The sequence below is a fragment of the Engystomops pustulosus genome, chromosome 11, assembly GCF_040894005.1.
Source record: "Engystomops pustulosus chromosome 11, aEngPut4.maternal, whole genome shotgun sequence".
NCBI lineage: Eukaryota > Metazoa > Chordata > Amphibia > Anura > Leptodactylidae > Engystomops > Engystomops pustulosus.
The window spans coordinates 34,864,527-34,885,060 of NC_092421.1; the positions used below are offsets into that span (position 1 = coordinate 34,864,527).

General features: G+C 42.1%; 1 protein-coding gene across 2 annotated transcripts in view; it reads right to left on the bottom strand.

The window, feature by feature from the left end:
• The window catches only part of UNC5B (unc-5 netrin receptor B), a 112,366-nt gene extending 92,427 nt beyond the window's left edge, over positions 1-19,939 (bottom strand). For both annotated transcript variants that reach the window (XM_072130852.1, XM_072130851.1), the window contains exon 1: positions 19,520-19,939. In XM_072130852.1, coding sequence (XP_071986953.1) covers positions 19,520-19,598 — 79 coding nt within the window. In that variant the 5' untranslated portion in view covers positions 19,599-19,939. The remainder of the gene's footprint in view (positions 1-19,519) is intronic.
• Positions 19,940-20,534: the final 595 nt, after the last annotated feature.

Consider the following 20,534-nt stretch of genomic DNA (forward strand, 5'->3'; position numbering starts at 1 on the left):
AATTGATCGGTTTGCAAAAGAATTAAAAAAATTTTACTAAACTTATTTCTTTTGCATAAAACAAAAAATAAAAAGTATAGCGTGTGGATTATGTATGAGAATCCAAGCTAAAATCAAGATAAGGAGCCCTAGGCTTGGGAAGAGATTGTTGGGAGTCACTGCCACCCTAATCAGTAATTAGATCTGTAACAACACTCCCACAAAAAGCAGAACAGATAAGAAGAGTTAAGCTGGTAACACCATTTACATAGCTTCTCCGATTTGCCTTTTTTGAAAGAACATTCCCCGAAAGATCACCTGTATTTGACCATTTGTCATAAGACATGTGTGGCCAATAAGGATGGGTCGACCTTGTTCTGTCTACTATGTATAGGCATATCACAATGCTATCACGTGTGAGGTGATGGGCTGTATCCCCTCAGAATAAAGGATCAGGCATGTTAAAATGCAACTTGCTTATCCTTCATTCCTCTGACATCTCCTCAGAGTAAATCACAGCATCCTTATACCCCTTGAATGGTCCTGTTGAAATTGATGGATTTAGCCATATATAATTCAGTGAGCATCTACAACTTTAGACAATATAGTCTAGAAATAATACAGGGTATGGTGACAGGAAACTATAAATGCCAGCAAATTTGTGCTATAATTGGCCATCAGTGTCCACCAATCAAGGGATAGCCACAATGTCTAGTTGCAGTCTTAAACTATGGCTCATTTCTGAAGATCCTGAAAAAAAAATTTAACAGAATTTATGGTCTGAACTTCATAGTGTATACAGTTTTTTTGGGATTCTTTGTTTTTGAAACTTATATTGTTTACATGGCTACAGCCATAAAAATGTCTCATTTGGTGGCCTTCACAGGAGGCCATTATCCCTGGAGGCAGATGGGTCTTAAACCCATTAAACTTCCAAAAATGTAATTCTTCATGGTTCTCTCAGCCTAACAATTCATCTGTCCTCTTAACTTAGCAGCTCCGCATGTGTACTTGAAGTAACAAAAGCAGTCTGGGTGGGGGCTAGAGGAGCTTCTTTAAAAACTACCCTGGTCACCATTTCACAGTGTGTGATGGCACTAAAACCCGCTGATCATATCCTGCACGCTACCGGGGTGTTCATCATATGCTTAGCAGGGAAGAGCCCAGAGAAATGCCTTTGATGTTAATAGCTTTATGTCAGAGTAGAAACTCAGCTTGAGGCAAAATATTTCCCTTAGTTTATTAACATGACAGCACTGATTGACGGGTTCAAACACATCAAAATATAGCTATTAGTTTTGATGTCCTAAAATTACAGATCTTCCAAAAAAAAAAAAAGAGACCAAAAAATATAAGTAAAGCACTTTTTATTTGAATTTTTTTGGAGGGAGAGCAGTATAAAATGTTGGATCAAAGCATATGGCAATGTTATGCCTGAGGCACTGGCATCTTCAGGGATTGGTCAGAAATAGAGATGAGCGAGCACTAAAATGCTCGAGTGCTCGTTATTCGAGACGAACTTTTCCAGATGCTCGAGTGCTCGTCTCGAATAACGAGCCCCATTGAAGTCAATGGGAGACTCGAGCATTTTTCAAAGGGACCATGGTTCGGGAATAAAATGTGTTAATTAATTGAAAAAGAATGTCTTCTGATAAGTTAGCAGATGTATGCAAACATCTGCAATCTATTCTTCACTGTTCCGCGCGTATATTATCTCCCGACAAGTTAACAGATGTGAAGAACAGTGAAGAATAGAATAAAAACAGTGACCACATGATCATTTAAGTGAAAAACACAGTGAAGAATAGATTGCAGATGTTCTGCACATCTGCTTACTTGTCGGGAGATACGCTGTCCCGGGATCCGCTGCTCTTCTTCCACTGAAGTCTCCCCGATGTCTCCGTGCCCAGATGTCTCCGTGCCCAGATGTCTCCGTGCCCAGATGTCTCCGTGCCCAGATGTCTCCGTGCCCAGATGTCTCCGTGCCCAGATGTCTCCGTGCCCAGATGTCTCCGTGCCCAGATGTCTCCGTGCCCAGATGTCTCCGTGCCCAGATGTCTCCGTGCCCAGATGTCTCCGTGCCCAGATGTCTCCGTGCCCAGATGTCTCCGTGCCCAGATGTCTCCGTGCCCAGATGTCTCCGTGCCCAGATGTCTCCGTGCCCAGATGTCTCCGTGCCCAGATGTCTCCGTGCCCAGATGTCTCCGTGCCCAGATGTCTCCGTGCCCAGATGTCTCCGTGCCCAGATGTCTCCGTGCCCATATGTCTCCGTGCCCATATGTCTCCGTGCCCCGATGTCTCCGTGCCCCGATGTCTCCGTGCCGCTCCCCGATGTCTCCGTGCCGCTGCCCGATGTCTCCGTGCCGCTGCCCGATGTCTCCGTGCCGCTGCCCGATGTCTCTGTGCTGCTCCCCGGTGTCTCTGTGCTGCTCCCTTGTGTCTCCGTCCTGCTCACCGTGTTCTGCAATGTCTTCTTCACACATATATATTGTTCTTCACATACTATTTTGTTCGCACCGTTCCGCGCGTATCTTCCGACAAGTAAGCAGATGTGCCGAACATCTGTAATCTATTCTTCACTGTGTTCTTCACTGTCTTTTTCACTTAAATGATCCTGTGGTCACTGTGTTCACTGTTTTTATTCTATTCTTCATTGTTCTTCACTGTGTTTTTTTAATTAAATGCTCGATCTCGAGCAGGGGAAATACTCGTCCGAGCAACGAGCCGTCTCGAGTACCTTAATGCTCGAACGAGCATCAAGCTCGGACGAGCATGTTCGCTCATCTCTAGTCAGAAATGTATAAATAAGTAATGTTCTATGTGCTTATTTTATTGAGACATATGCAGAAGCATCTCCATAACAATGTGATAGTCAATCGTCAGAAAATCGATAGAGGGTGCTACCAAAATTCTCACTGCACAGAAAATCTCAACATAAACTATTAAATTGTTTGCGGTATTCATTTGTAACAAAAAACATTAACTCTTGCTGGACCCATTAAACAACTCATCCTAGTAGAATGCAATGGAACCTGTTGACTTACGATGGAGAGCGCCGAGTTCTGACGAAATCCAAGGCCTTGTCCACAAGAACATAGTTTGGGGATAGGCATTATTTCCATAGGCTCTCACACATGCCCATGGTTTCCACAACCCCATGCATGAGCCAACTGTCTGAGCCGCAATACTCAGCAGATCCCAGTCCAGTGCATTAGCAGCTTGTGCGGTCCTTTTTCCAGCCATGGGGTGTGAGCTCACATGCCGATGACCATGGCTCCATTGTTTTGCGGCCCACGATTTGCCTACAGTAGTCCATCAACTCCCAACAACCATGTATATCAAGAATATTTATCCACTTTCACTGCAAAAAGTAAATGCTTCTAATCCTGTAACACTCTTTCTGTAGGAGAATACATGGACTTCGACAGGAGTAGATTTTAGGACATAATCAGAAAAAGTACATTGCCTGCCTACACACAAAATGAATCATTCTGTGCACATACGCCTTTCCATTTTATGGAAGATTATTACATAGAAAATTAAGAATTCAAGATCACTTTGCTACATGGGGGACACAGTGTTCTTCTGATTTATTATCCATGTATTATAAATTCCAATAAGCATTATGTTAACCTGTCATGTGCCAATCAGTGGCACACATAGAGAGCCAATTGGAGTCTATATCACCCTTGTGATATGCTGAAATACAAAGATATTGTTGATGGTGCTTTTATTTCCTGTAGCCATCCTCCAGAGATATGGCCTTCAGTGATATCTTCCGGCAGAGGTTTTATAGTCTCTGAAATTGACATGCAAAGACACTCCCCAAAAATAATTACAAGCAGGAGTGGGAGTTAGTTCATTGAATGCTTTGCTCTTTTCTTCCACCCGAGTGCCAGGGTCAGACACAGCCGGGCAGGGGGTCTCAGCTTGGACTAGTCTCTGGTAACAGGCTTTTGTTTGATTTTACACATCAGGGGGCAGTTCACAATGGCTTCTGCAAATGTTCCACCTTAAACATGTCTGCAAATATTGAAGGAATGAAAGATAATGCCTGTAAAGACAACTGATGAATGGTAATGTCAACCAAATAGTGTGATATACAGTGCGAGCTCTGCTTACTAAGCGTGTTATATAGATAGAATCCATATGTATGCCTAGATATCAGACACATTTATCTATAGCCACACAGTGCTAGTCATTATTGTATAGAATATAGCACATAAAATACACATCCAGTGTATGAGCCAAGACAAGACACACCAAAAACTACTGGTTAGTAAACTGCCAAAAAATGTGAAAAACCTGTCAAGAGAATGGGATGAAAAACAACAACAAAACAAAAAAAAAAAACTAACAAAAAGTGCCTGCTGTGCGATAGACAAAGGGGATGAACACCACCAACTTGCCTTTGAATAGCACAAGTGTATATTCACATAGCTAAAGAGATGGAAATAAGGTCCCCTTTGTTAAGCAGCATCATATAGGAGCTTCTACAGGCCCCAAAGCTGTTAAGAGTGAAGTGTAGGGAGTGAAAAACAAAGAGAAAGTTTAGAAAGAGGAGGGAAGGGGCCTTAGATGACATATCATATAATGGAGGAGGAGGTCAATGTGATTTACACCACACTTCAGCAAATGTGTTCACTCACTTTACCACCGCAGTAAGAGAGAGGATGTGCGGGATGAAGAACAGCAGGGTCCCATGACTTTATAGCTTTAACATATGCCGTAATGAACTCATCATGCTTGTATTCCGTATAGTAACAAGCCCTTGAAGCTTCTGCCTCACGCAATGAACAGATCTTCCCAATAAAGTGGCTACCATAAAGTGATACTTTTGTTCAAAGTGGTCTTCAAGGCATTTGTAGCTTCTCTCGGGACAGTTGTACAAGTTTTATGCCCGGTAGTTCATGCCTTATAAATAACAGTCCAAGCCCTTTGTGAATAAGGAGGACATAAAACTATCAGAAAAAAAACAGGAACCGTTCTGATCGGCCTTCCTCTCGCTGTTATCATCTACAAGACCACTCAAGTTAACAAATCAAAGGTAGTTTAGGATCATGAAAAAAAAGAGACAAAAAAAAAACTCTAACTAATTGGTTTGACACTATTATGTATATATATCCACTGATGAGGAATACTGATGCATTGTATTATGCACTAATTTTATTCACTATAAAAAATATTACACAGTGCTGATTAAGCTCACATTAATCCCTGATCACATTGGGTCCCACTTATGTCAATATTAGAAGGCATTGAACCCAGCTTTCACGTTACCCTCTAGTCACATGATAGGGGATAACAATCTCATGTATTGGAAGGTAACAAAAAGGAACCCTATGTAAACATGGACACATTGGGGAAGGATTTCTCAAGTCCTGGTACTGAAACTTTTCCCCCCATTAAGCCACATACTCGCCAAGTAGGTGGGAAGAGGCAATAAGTGGGCTCCAACAGGCTTTGGAGTGGGCCGGCACGGTAACGTACCACTCTTGGGCATTAACTAGGCAGGGGGCACATAAAGAGCTGGTGCATAAAGAGACAGATTTGAGGAGATTTCCTATTGAAAATCATTAATAACAAGAAAAATGGCCAAAAAAAAAAAACATCTAAAAAACATTTAAAAAAATTAAATTGGCTTTCAAATATACAGTAGTATGGTGGCCTTTCTTTGGTCCTATGGCTTAGAGATGCCTGGTCTGTATTTGCTTTTAACATCATAGTGGATAAGACTGCGGTATAATTGATAATTTGCAAAAAGGTCACCATGGCATTAGCTAAAAAAACCTGAACATTATATACAGAATTATGTTATACAATTTCAGTTTCTAAATTACACATATTAGAGAAGAAACTGAACTTTTTAGCCTTGCCTGTGGCTCATATATATTTATATTATACTGTATTTATCAGACTGGTAGATGTCTAAGTTACGAATGCTACACTGTTTCGGTAGGAACAATTCCAGTCACCAATAAAATAAGACAAATTCTGGTTACATTTTTGTTTTAAGCTTCTGACCCCTCCCCGTCCCCCAGATACTGCAATTGAGTCAGCAGTAAAAATAGTCCCTTCGATAAATCCATACACTCAAGGTGACTAGTTCCAAAGTCATGTCAGCATGTACAAAGTCAGGGGGAAAAATATAGGAAATTTACGCCATAAGGGACAGTAATCAACATGGATCTTGAGATAAGCATCTATCATCACATCAACGCGGCATGCGTGATGTCAAAATAAAAGACAACCTTGTGTCCCTGCAGAACTGTGATATGATTTAGCTGCCTTCAAGTAACAAATACACCCCGGCAAGTACTCCATCTACAGCACTTAATGTCATATGTGTGAAACCACTTGTGTTCATAAGAAGGCAGTTGTGAGCCCCTCTGGCAGGGTGAGGAATAAAATGGGATTACATCAGGTTAGGTCATTGGGACTAGCGCTAGATCTAATCACGGTGCAGCGTTCTGCCACCTCATAAAACACCTCATCACTCCGCACCCTGCCACCCGTCGCTTAGCAATGCTGCGTATAACCTGAAAGTGGCAAAACAAGGTGGTTTTCCAATCCAGATTGGAGCAGTTTTAAGCAAGTTGACATTTACCTCCAAATGAAACATTGCAAATTTTTTCAGAGGATCCCGAGAATGTGGCTATAAAAGAACATTCCTCCTGCTTAAGTCCATCATGTGTTTGATGACAAAATATTCTATTACAGTGAGTGGTATGCAAAAACAGAAAAGAAGTTTATTTAATTGAAGCGTTGATTTCGGGATTTACTTTTCAGGCTGCTTCCTCACATGGAGGAATCATGGTAAACTATTGGTAATGGTAAACAGAGCAAGTTTCTTGCCCCAAAGCCTATCATGGGCAACAAGTCTTAGTCGAAAATGGTTCTGCCATGGCCATCAGAGGATTTTAAACCACCATTGGATAGAGGCACCCCAGGTCCAAAACTTAGTTATTTTACATAGGGAACCCACTAGGTTTACAATGTGAACTTCATTCAGAACCTCATGCCTTAATTACTCATACAAGCCTAAGGGACCAGACAACTGAGCCAAGGTGGTGTAAATATAATTCTATATTTAATATAATAAATATAGATGGTGTTGACATAGAGAGTTTTATCAGTGACAGCACCACCGAGCCTCTGTGTACAAATACAGACCATGTAAATAACTTACCGTATTATTATTTTTACAAACCCTTGGGTCAACAGTGAACAAATTTCCAATCCCGGTAAACACCTTAGTTTTTTTTCTCTCTTTAGAACAGTAAATTCTTTAACCACCTACTAAGTGTCTACATGGGCATCTATGGCAGTCAGAATAAATCCCTAAATTCTTATCCTATGTACAACTCAACTGTTTGTGGCCAAATGAGTCAGGAAGGAACAGTTTCCTTATTATGGGTCAATTGGAATCTACCTAGTTATTGATAGATAAATATATCTAGATCGAAAAAATATCTATTTTGGCAATGAGGTGTCTTGACTGTAATATATTCAGATCTCCATAGCTATATTTGGTCCTTCAGTATTACATTATCACAATAAGTGGGTATTTATGTTTTGGAGGTCAATAAGTAACAGATGGATACAGGTTATAATTTTCCCAGTCTTCCTTGGATTATGCTCATTTCTGTGATTAATTAATCTCTTTTAGACAATCACCATTTTAGGAATTATCCCCCCTAGGAAGGTTTGTTTATGCGACAGGTTTTTTTCTGAAAGGTTTCCAAATACTTATTCAATAATCATTAAACCCATAGATGTTCTGGATGATTTCCCCAAAGATGATTTCAAGGATTCCAAAAAGGGTAAATATATTGCCCATATGTTAAAACACTGTTATGAAACTTTTGTTATGTAACCATTTTCCACCCATTTGCGAATTCCAATAAATAAAGTAAGGAGGACTGAATTTATTGGGTCTCCCATTCAGGAAATAGTCCCCTGTGTGAGTGTGCCTCCGGCATTATCAGTCTACCTTTGTGAGCATTACCCTAACAAATAATAATACGTTGGACATGATAGACCTGTGGCTCTACTACAAGGGTGAGGGCTATAGTTGCTGCTACGGGGCCCGGGCCATTCTAAAGAATGGAGGATGTGCAGAATTATGTGCAGATTATGCTGCACATTGTACAGAATAATATGTTTATAACAGTGCACATCTTCCACAGCACACAATTGAGCCGGTAGCTCAGATATGTTGGGGGAAAAGGATAGCAAAATAGCACATAAATATGTCTATATTTTTTTTTAAGAAGAAGGAGCGCTTGAAGCAGAAAGCTGCTATGGCGCCAAGCCTCTCCCTGTACAGTATCTTCAGCACAATGAAACTTTTCATCTTGCCGGACGTCCCCATTAAAGCAGTCGAAAAAGCTGTTAAAATTTTAGCCATCATTAAAAAAATTTTAAAAAAATTAATTCCTACTTCATTTTAGCTTGGTGAGAGAAGAGAATACAAAGTTGAGTAAACTCTGGATGATGCCAAGTACTGCTAGGCCCCCAGGTAAGCCCTCAGAACTGCTGGCAGCAGGATCCCTATATTTGCTGCATTACCATATCATTACGTTATAAAGAGCACAGAGAGAACCTTGTGTCTCAGAGGAGCCTATTTAAATGACATTGTGTGTTCTAACAATTCTCTGGTTATGAGCAAAATTCCTGTTATACTGTGTCAGGGATTGTCAGGAACAATGACGCACGCACTGAGCCTTGAGGAGATTCGCTTTGCAAGCCCCAAACCTGGGCCATGTGAAAAAATATATCAACTATTCAGAATCTGTGTATTTTACAAACATAGCAGTTTCCCTAGAACCGGGTGCCAGGAACTAAGGTCTGAATATGGAGGAGATGTGCACTTGGTTGGCCTGGGCGATGCCTGCAGTCTGGCAAAAGATGCACATTTTATAGTTATTGCTGAGCTGTACAGAACATGGGATGCCAACTTCAGTTGTGGAAATGTGATGATGTAGTAAAGGAGGCTTACTGGCTCTGACACCACTAAATTCACATCTTTGATGGATTAGAAGAAGAATCTGGAAAAGGTTATGTCCTGCCTGCAGAACGTACCATTGTGCATAACATGGAGCAGACAGAATGTATGGCCAGCTTCATACAGATGACACACACTCTATCCTATGTCATCAGTGCAGACCTACGGTCTACAGACAGAGAATGTATGGCCAGCTTCATACAGATGACACACAATCTATCCTATGTCATCAGTGCAGACCTACGGTCTACAGACAGAATGTATGGCCAGCTTCATACAGATGACACACACTCTATCCTATGTCATCAGTGCAGACCTACGGTCTACAGACAGAATGTATGGCCAGCTTCATACAGATGACACACACTCTATCCTATGTCATCAGTGCAGACCTATGGTCTACATGATATATAGCGCGATATCCCATTATACATTTACTTTTCCAAAACTACCACTAAGGTCAAATCTCCTGAAACTAACTAAGAATTACCCTTACTACTGATTATCAATCCGGACTACTAGATTCTGGTAGTGTGTAGAAGCATTTACTTAAAAAGTAAATAACCCCCTAAACTAAATATATTTTCATAAACTGCCATTAGAGAGCATTGCCTCTATCCCTTCATTGTCCCTCTACATGCCTGTAAACCTAAGCAATGAGGTCCTAAAGCTGTATGCAAATGACCTGTGAAATGTCCAATTTGTAATTATCATATTCAAGCTGTCCAGCTTATTCATGAGTGGGAGGTACAGCCACACCCCCCCCCCCCCAAGGCTTGACTGACAGCCTGTATAATGATGTGAGGTATAATGGTGTAATGGCTTCTCCATGTGCTTGCTGGTGACCACGCCCCCTGCAGCCTGTGTGTGTGCATAGGAGAGATACAACAGTTCCAGGCAGCCATGTTATAGCAGAACATGTCAGGTATTTGCGTAGCTGATGTCTGTGTCTCACACATGTGTATTAGGAGGATGCAGCATGTCAGCAGATAAAGCACAGACACTAGCAATGCTTTACTATACATTACACACAGACATGAGCAGGGGGAGGGGAGGGCGAACAGGGGTGACATCACTGCCACTGACCATGTGACCAGCCTCATTTACATAATAAAGAAAAGATGATTTTAGAATGATTAATGTATGAAATTACAAGATAAAGGCTGCAATGGATCCTTGTGAGCTGCTACAACAGGTAGAGGTGACAGAAATAGTGACACAGACCTGATGACAGGTGTCCTTTTCCATTGAGAATCTAAGTCTTCTTAAAAGTCAAACTCATTCAAACGCCTGTTTTCCTTACTGAGATATTTGAAAAAAATGTAGGAAATTGTATGAAAATAATCCCGATTTTCCTTCCTGACCTCCTTATAATTCTGGTTTTCCGGGTCAGGAGATGACAGCTCTGAGAGATTTGGACTTCCTACAAATATGCTACACAGTACTTCCTGCAATTTTAAAAACCTGCATAAGTTATGGAAAGAACCTGAGCGCACACGGCTCTCAATGACCATGGATTTGGGTTATCAGGTTGCAGTGGCATGGATTCTTTTCCATGTTTATTTGTACAATAATTTTGCTCTGATATAATTTCGTGGTGGTCTGCTTGTGGCAAAATAATAATATTAAGTTTAAAGTATGGTTGACTAAGTACCCTGAGGTGCAACCAGCTGATCATAAAGGGATTTCATCCAGCTTCAACAGCCTGTGCAGCTGCAGCATAAAGGGGCTCTGGCAACACCCCCATAGCCCTTCAGGCCTCATTAGCATAAATGTAATTGTTGGTTTTAATAGGAAGGATGCAATGGATAGCAAAATATGACGATTACCATAGTCCCAGTGCCTGCATCTATGAGTAAGTGTCCCTGGTTTATCATGATGGACTTCGATGGAAGATTTCTAAGATTAATAATTTATCCTTAACTAAATATTTGAAGTAGGAGGAGGGTGATCACGTGTATGTACCCAACACACCGCTATAACATAGCTAAATACAGCTGATCAACAAGGTTCACTTTTGACAATATAACAACAGATGACATCATAACAGCAGAAGCCTTTCCCACAATGAGGAAACATAGAAGTTACTAGATGGCAAAGCATTACATCGCCGAGATGAGTTATGCATAACCCTGCATTAATTTTCTCTAATGTAACATTATTGAATCATCAATTTAACCTGCGACTGATGCTTCAAGAACACTGCATAGCCATTATTCCTGGATGTCGTGTGTTGTAAATAATTCGCTTTACATGAGGCATGAGTATAATAAAATCACTGGAAATTTTACCAAAGCTTCTGTATATAGTTGTGATCTTACACTTCAATCTAGGGACATGGGAGTAATTACTTAATTAATAAATCCGGCCACAGAATCAGCAAGCCTGACCAGTGCTGGCTCCAGGTGATGGGTCTGATGGGAAAACTTGGCCTCAATTGCAAACCTGCTAAAAAGTGATGTCTGTACTAAGGCTGGGGTTACATGTTTCATAGCTGAAGTGCCCCCACGTATGACTGAAAACCATGTGGACATAAATATATGAGTTCATTTATGATGATGGCACACCATGGCTTTGGAAACTGAGCCACAACCCTGTTTCACAAGCTACGGAGTCAATAGCGTAACTTTAAAGAAATATAGCAGACATCCCTTTACACATTGGTAGGTAAGCTGATGCTCGAGGTTGTCTCAATAGGGCACATAAATCCACAGTTTCGTAAAAAAAAAAAAATTGATTTATACACTAGGCAAATGAGCCCATTCGGCGCTCCTGGGCCCCTGAAACTAGGCGTTCGGTCATGATCATAGCCGGTGATGTCACCGAGCTCTAGGAAGCACTGGCGCATGCGCACTGTAACTTCATTTCGCACGGCCTCACTGCAAAGCAGACGGCTGTGCGTAATGAAGATACAGTGCACGTGCGCCAGTGCTTCTGAGAGCTCGATGACGTCACTGGCTCTCGGGAGTGAGAAGTTCGAAGCATGCAAGGCTCGTGCATTGTTATGATCATGAACAAGCATCATGCTCCCTGTGTCAGGAGCCCAGGAGCATCGAATGAGGTCATTTGCCTAGTGTAGAAATAGTTTTTTTTTTTTTACGGAACTGCAGATTTATGTGCCTTATCAAGACCACCTTGGGCATCAGCTTACCTACTCCTGTGTAATGGTATGTTTAGGTCAGAATGACCATTTTGAAATGGTAGTTTTTCTCTAAGCTTTAGGGCCCCAGTGCAAGGTCCCTGACTAGAATCTATGGTTTATAGTACTAGTCCTCCCATCTTAGAAAGTGAAACTTTATAGGTCCCCTAAGCCTTTAGGGCCTGGTTATGACTGCACCCTCACAAGTCACGCCCCTATATGAAGTCACATGTGACCATTTTGAAAATGGGGTTGTCAATAGAACATCCCAAATTATTGGAATCAGATTTACAGAAACTATGTGCTTGCCACCGAAACAACACTCTTAACACTACCTTTTATTTTTAAAGAAAGGGACAGAGCGTGTTGAATTTTCACATCCAATCCTTTTTGCTCTCCTTGAGAAAAGCCACCACCGGAGGCCATCATTTAGAGATCTATAAAGATGTGTTTTTCTACGGATCATTTATAAGTGTTAGTGTTTACATGTCACATACATTAGTTTCTGCTGTAAGTTACATCTTAGCTGAGAAGACAATTATTTTTAGCAACCAGCCTTTATCTCATTTTTAAGTGTCACTTTGACTCATCAAAAAGTGTATGAGCATATATTAGCACTTCATTAGCAGCTTTAGCTTCTATGCCCTAACAAAAATTCAACGGCAGTGTGCTTCCTGGCACCAGACAATGTCTGCTTACGCTGTTTGGCTTTTTTTTTTTTTAATTCTGAAAAAAATTATGTTATGATTAACAAGATCATTGCAAAAAAAAAAAAAATAATAATAATTTTAAAAAAATAAATATAAAAATATATATTTCTAAATTCCGACAATTCACTTCATATATGAACAAATTATCTCCCAATTGCTCCCGTCATCAAAGTCCATCAAAAACAATCCTATTTCTAAAAATGAGATTTGTTAGAGAATTACAATTTAAATAATGCAAAAGACTCGGCATTAGCAGATCTGTTCCTGCACTAAGTGCACGAAAACTGACTTCAATCAACTAATAATGCTCTGAACAATCAAAGCGATTAATGGGGAAAAAGAAACAATGCATTGATAATATTACACCAAACAAGCATGTAGACGTCATATTGATGTGGGCAGGTTGAAACATTGCGACTAAGACGGCCATATCTCCTATACATATCGTACATCAGGCTGTATTGGTTTCAATAGATGTAAAAAAAAATTGTTGACAATCAATTACAAAATTCCAACCTTAGAAGTATTGCTAGTATATCATTTTGTGGGTGTCAAACTATGGGGGGGGGGTCTTGATCCTGTGAAAAATGTCTCTACCAGCGACCCAGCCACGTGTTGGTTAGGAAATACAGTGAATGGGAGTGGTTGCAGTTCTGTGAATACAAAGGTGACCCCAGGATTATGTGGTTCCCAGAGGTCCCGCAACCTAAGCGATAGCATATTCTAAGAATATAACCTGCAAGTAGAGAAAACCGTTTATATACCAGAGAAAATATCAATTGTTGGAATAAAAAAAGAGATTAAAAAAAATCATAAAAATATTTATTCTCAAGGCAAAAACAAACAAACCTGTTCTACTAAAAAAAAAACAAAAAAAAACCAACAACAACAACAACTTCCAATAACTTCCAAATTTCAATAAGAAAGCTTGGCCCCATAGAGGAGCTCCAGAGGCCAGCCTATGCTGCAGCTATATATGTTTTATTGGGCTTCAACCATATTATTTTCCCATGAATCTATCTTTGTTCTGAGTGTGAGTAATCTTCATCTCTTGCATAGTGTAACCAAAGCATCTCACAGGGGTGCAGCCACATAAGGAAGATTTAGGCAGAGGACAGCGATAGTCTCTAGTTTGATATTGGGCAGTGACTGATTGGGAATAAAAACGAGTGGTTAGAACAAAAACTTCTCCTTTGAAAACAGTTGCGCCACTTACAAGTTGCAGACTTACCAAGCGTCAATTTATTGGATATATTATATACTAGGAACACGCTATGATGTCTAATGGCAATCCCCTCATAGATCTGCCACCCACATTGTCACTTATATTAAGGGAACCTTTATCCTATAGGATATTTATATCACCACTAATGTTTGTTTCCATAGCGTTTCTGCTGTGTTCCAGGTATATGGAAGACCATACCAGCACAAGACAGATAAGACCTATAGGGGTGCCAGGTGTCACACCCCAAAGATCATGTGTTCACTGCTGCAAATTAGCAAGGCTGCAGCATCATCATCAATGGGAGCGAGGCTGCAGCATCATCATCAATGGGAGCGAGGCTGCAGCATCATCATCAATGGGAGCGAGGCTGCAGCATCATCATCAATGGGAGCGAGGCTGCAGCATCATCATCAATGGGAGCGAGGCTGCAGCATCATCATCAATGGGAGCGAGGCTGCAGCATCATCATCAATGGGAGCGAGGCTGCAGCATCATCATCAATGGGAGCGAGGCTGCAGCATCATCATCAATGGGAGCGAGGCTGCAGCATCATCATCAATGGGAGCGAGGCTGCAGCATCATCATCAATGGGAGCGAGGCTGCAGCATCATCATCAATGGGAGCGAGGCTGCAGCATCATCATCAATGGGAGCGAGGCTGCAGCATCATCATCAATGGGAGCGAGGCTGCAGCATCATCATCAATGGGAGCGAGGCTGCAGCATCATCACAAATTGTCATAGACTGTAAGCTCTTGCAAGCAGGGTCCTTACTCCTATTATTCCATATGACTGTTTGTACTCTGTAATGTCTTATTTTATTTGTATATGTCCCCCTTGATTTGTAAAGTGCTACGGAATATGATGGCTCTTTAAAGAGTATTATTATGAGAAGGCTGCAGTAGCCGGTTTGGCCAGTACATTGTAAACGAAGCTGTGGGTCCCGGCACCAGCCAAGAACAATTATTGTTGGTGGTCTTCCCTTTAAATCAATTAAGAACCAAGATACAATTTTAGGGGGAAATGTTTTATAATAATTGTGGTAACTGCATCAAACAAAAAAAAAAGACATATTCCTTTAAGAAAAATACAGCTGAGGTCTGCAACTATTAATAACAATTCAAGGCAAATCATAGAGGGTAATGTTGCAGGACTATGACATGGAAACTGGCAATATTTGGCAAAACTGAGTTGCCATCATTTGCCTCTCTTTCCAGAACTACCAAAATAACAAACACTATTTGACCCAATATTTGAGGCTGTTTTAAGAGTGACCAAAGAACAGAACCAGTTGTATGGTCAGGTTGATAGCATCCTCTGGAAACCCAAGTGGAGTCAGCCCAACACTTCATCCACAAAGCACCCAAATAATTGTGTCGCCACTATTACTCAGAGTGAGGAGGCGATGGAAACATCTTATTATCTGGCCTGTCATGTTCAGGGTGTGACAACCATCTCTCCCAGTGCAGATTACCAACCTAAGTAAACAGTCCCCAGCATTCAGGAGATCTCAATCACAGAAGCATCCATTTGTCACCACTAATCTCTGGGACATGAAACATTGCAGTACCTGGCCCCTGTCAATTGTGACCACATTTACGTGACACAGACGGCGTCTGCTACCAGGTAGCTACAGCAACTATGATCATAAACGTGTTAATAACCTGCAATTCATGTAAGTGGCTCATGACTCCTGCATTTGTTGTCTATGTACAGAGAGCCCCCTCCACCCAATTCACCATTAAATTTGTATTTGGGAAATTTGCAATCAATATGGCCTCCAACTACAACTCCCTCAAGGCACCCCCCCCCCTTCCTGGTCTTCTCTATGGCATACCTTTCTAATGAGGAACTAATATTTGTATAGGCTTTGTGTTGTTGCAGGATAAACTAGAATGTCCAGTCGGGATACTTGGAAAGCTGGGTAACAGACACTATGGAAACAGTAAAACACAGGATCCAGTCACTAAAGAGAATTAGCATTAAAGGGGTATTCTCGCCTGGGCATTCACATTCAGTTTGATAAATCTGCCATATATAAACATTTCTTCAATTAGATGTTATTAAAAAAAATGTTCCTGTGTGAAGATAATTTCTCATAAATGTAGTCATTTTGTCCCTTAGAAACGAGATGGCTTCCTCGGATACGGCCACGTCTGCTGGAGGGATTGCACAAAGAAACAAATTGTTTTTGTATATGAAATGTCCGGGATTTACTACATGACCCACAGCCATCCTCTGGTAATGATCGCTGAATCCAGGAGGTCAGACAAGACTCAATAGCTCATGTCTGGCCACCATTGCCAGAGTGTGACGTGGTCGTAACCGAGGAAGCCATCTCGTTTCTAAGGGACAGAATGACTACATTTATGAGAAATTATCTTCACACAGGAACATTTTTTTTAATAACATCCAATTGAAGAAATGTTTATAAATGGAAGATTAGTGAAACTGAATGTGAATGCCCAGGCGAGAATACCCCTTTAAGTGTCTTGACTTAACCACACACCACCACAAATTCTATACCGGCTCCACTTGGTATTACATATGATCATTTCATGTAGGGGGTCAGGTAACTGCCCTGTGAAGTAGAACAGCTTAAAGCGCCACAACCATTTTAGGCCACTAAATGCCAAGGATGCCACCGGCAAATTTTAATTGGTCCCATTACATAAACAATTTAAAAAATCGTTAGCTGAAAGTTTCATGGGACTAGCCAATCATTTTGACGCTCACTCAGATCATATGCACACATGGCTGGGGGTAAGGAGTTTTGGAAAAGACTTCAGACAGCCAACTATGGACAGCCATAAGGGTGCTGTCACACGTGTGTTCTTGGTCACTTCTTGGTATATTTTTAAAACGCATGAGTTTTGAATGTTCACCGTGCGTTTCACTGGTTTGAATCCTGTATCAATTTGTTCAGAACTACTTAAACTTCCACAAATTAAGACAAACAAATTCAAACCAGCCAAATGCATGGTAAATATGTAAAAACGCAAGAACCCACCGTGTGACAGCACCCTAAGAGAGTGGGACCTGTTGTGCAATCCTAAACAGGTCCTTATGGCAAGAACACCCTGGACTAGCATGTCTGGTACACTCTAAGGAGAAACATAGTACTGCACACTATGGCCTCCAGCCCTGGAAGTCATCACCCAGCTTTCCCTACTTAAGATAAGAACATACTAAGGATCATATATATACTGTAATTACGTTGGCTAGTGAGCAGTAAACTAAACAAACAATAGAAATATTTATCTATTAAAAAAAAAGTTGCAATAAATAACAATAAACCTGTGACAACAAACTAATAGCAACAAAATACCCATCGAAATAATAGAGATAAAGTCCAGAGAGACGGAATTGTATTAATGACCCCTAATCCATCGCCCCCATAACCGAAGGTAACGCAGCACTACGCGACCTTTACGTTACATGTTTCTTTACCATTAAAGCCTCAGTCTAATCAGATTCCTATTAGCAATCTCTACACCAAAGGGCAAAGTAAGAAAACAAGAGAGAGGCACTTATTACGGAGAACCATTATCTTGTATCATAGAAGGGGGGGGGGGGCACACATGACTCCCCAGGCTGCTCCATAACTAAGGAGGTTTCCTGGTCTTTTCAGAGATTTGCATTGTCGGAACTTGCAGATATTTCCATCAGATTATGAAAATCCTAGAGGATTACTAGAGAAGAAGCCCAGCCCTGATCACAGCCTAACTGTATGCAGACAAAACCTTCACGTGGACCAGTCTTCTCATTTACATCTTATGCAAACAGACGATTTTGCATGCACAAAGTAGGGTGTGCAGAGATTGTCCAAACTGGGCGTCAAGTATACCAGCATGCAAAAAAAGGTGGCTACAGAGCTACTAGCTGTAACCCCAATGTCTCTGTTCCTAAGAAAGTGACAAAACTATCATTTCCAGTCTTTTCTACTATATTTTATAAGGCCCAATCCAATTTCGTGGCAACTGTGCATCTGCACAGTTACTAGCATGGCCGGACATGGCAGTGCCATCATGTGATAAAGTCACTATATAGCAGAGCTGCAATAGTTTGTATTACAAAACCGCTTTCTATGGATGATTGGGGGAGGCTAATGCTGCTTTCGGACTTCAATATTAAGATACCAGCCATTGCTTATCATGTAGAAACCCAGCAGAACACCCTCGTTACAATGATCCCATCACCGAGCGGCCATAGCCTATGCCTACCACATTGTATCACAGTGTACAAAGTATCCAGAGAAGGATGACTCCTCCAATATGTGACATTTCAGCATTAAGGGTTATAAAGACATAATTACAAAATATTGGGTTTGGTCTCTGATGAGACGGTTCTGCTCTGATCTGCTATATCAATATACAAGACCTACTGACTCAACAACAACAACAGCATCAGCTCTGCTACATCTGCACACACCAGTCTCTATAATCTCTGCGGCAGAGCGTGCACCTCCAGTTATGTCCTGAGGATACAGGTGGAGCCGGGGGGCACAGCCACATCTTCTTTCCACATGAGCAGAGAGTACACAGCACTGCAGGAGCCGGCAATGTGAAGGGCAAACACCAGAATTAGTTCAATTACTGTTTTCCCACCACATTACAACTTTACTCATCCAAAAAACAGAAAACAACATCTAAAAGGAATCATCGCGGAGAAGACTTGGATAATTCAGATCACAGATCACCAAATACAAGTACAAGGAGTGACAATTCCCAATCATCAATGGGATATATGGAAAGCACATGCCCAACCAAAGACAGGCCCAGGGTCTGCTGCGGTATATGTTGGCGCTTTAGGGACTTTTAACCCTTTTCTAAGCTCCTTACTGAATTGTTATCAGGCAGCTGAATCTCCCCTGGTGTTATCTATCTATCCGCTAATACCTGACCACACAAACACTAGGAATCAGCTACTACTAAAACTTTTCCACCCCCCCCCCCCCCCCCCACCCTGTATGCTCCGTACACAACTATTAGGCTTCCTTTACGGTACTGAGAAGACAACAAGCAGTCATTTGATGAGGGTTAATCTCTAATGTGTGGAGAATAAAATCTTCTGCGCAGTGGAGCCCCCGCCATGTACATAGGGATGGAGCAGAGTTTAGCGCGTGTTACCTGCAGTCCTATGTAAATCCACACATCAGGGGTAGTTACCTGTATTGCACATGACACACTCAGCTCTGCTGCTCTGCATACACAAAGTTATCAGAGTCACCCAATTCTCTGCCAGTTCTCTGCCGGATTAATCCGTATTAGTGATGGAAATGAGGTATTGGATGTTTTATACAATAAAATAATGATGGGAAATATTCAGTGACAATAAGTAATGGGGAGGAAGTTCTAACAATTGTACCCAGGTCATACTATATCTGTGATGCATATGCCCATCCTGTGACCGCTCTCCTGGCACTGCCATGCCCGGTGCCCTGTAAGATGCCCCTCATTACCTGCCAGGGATGTGCCCAGGTGACAGCTGATCAGCAGTGCCAGCAGGAGCGGAGCCGCTGAGATCCGGACACAGGTCATGGTTCGTGGCTTTCTCCCCGCATACAGCCCGGTGCTCAGGGGTGCGGGCAGCGATGCCAATGGGTGCAGTGCACAGTCCACTACTTTACGTACAAATCCACTTCCAAGTAGTTTCCAAGCGGCGGGGGAAGTGCCGGGAGAGCCGGTGCATGTGCCACAAGTAGAGTCCCGGGTGAGAGGGGCAGCTAGCCGGGCATGTGCAGCCTCCCCCTGCCGCTGCCACAATGCCAAGGTGTCCCACTAGCAGCAGCACTAGCGGCGGGGCCCTGCAGGGGGGAGCCAGACAGCCCACACTCAGCACAAGTGTGAGGAGGGGCCAACACAGGGGGGTGGAGGAAGGCTGGACGTGACGGAGCTACCTGACGCACCTCCCCTAACTCCTACAGCTGTGTTCAGACGGATAGTAATGTTGTGCGGAAGCCACCAGCCGACGGACGATTAACTTTTTCACTTGTTTTTGGATATTATTTTAGAGTTGTCTTGTGTTGATGGCTCTGCTCAGATACAATACAGGATCTAATGAGTCGGCATCAGCTCTGCTACATCTGCCTACACTAGACCGGCGGCAGAGCGTGCACCTCCAGCCGTGACTGCGGGCTGAGGACACAGGTGGAGCCATAGTGGGGTCTCCATCATGTACAGGGTACTGCAGGACCCGGCCCTGTGAAGGCAAAGGCCGGAATTATCTCCATTCCTGTTCTGCCCCCACATTACATCTGTATGAAAACCGCATCGCACCCAAATAGTAGAACATGGAGTGACCGTGCCCAATCATCACTGGGGGTATGGGGCAGGACCGCACAGGACAGGTCCGGTGCCTGCTGTGGTATATGCAGGCGCTATAGGGGCTGTTATCTTCCCTGGTATTATCTATCTCTCTGCTGATCCCTGACCAAACTAACAATAGGCATCAGAAACTTTTCTACCCCCTCGTGT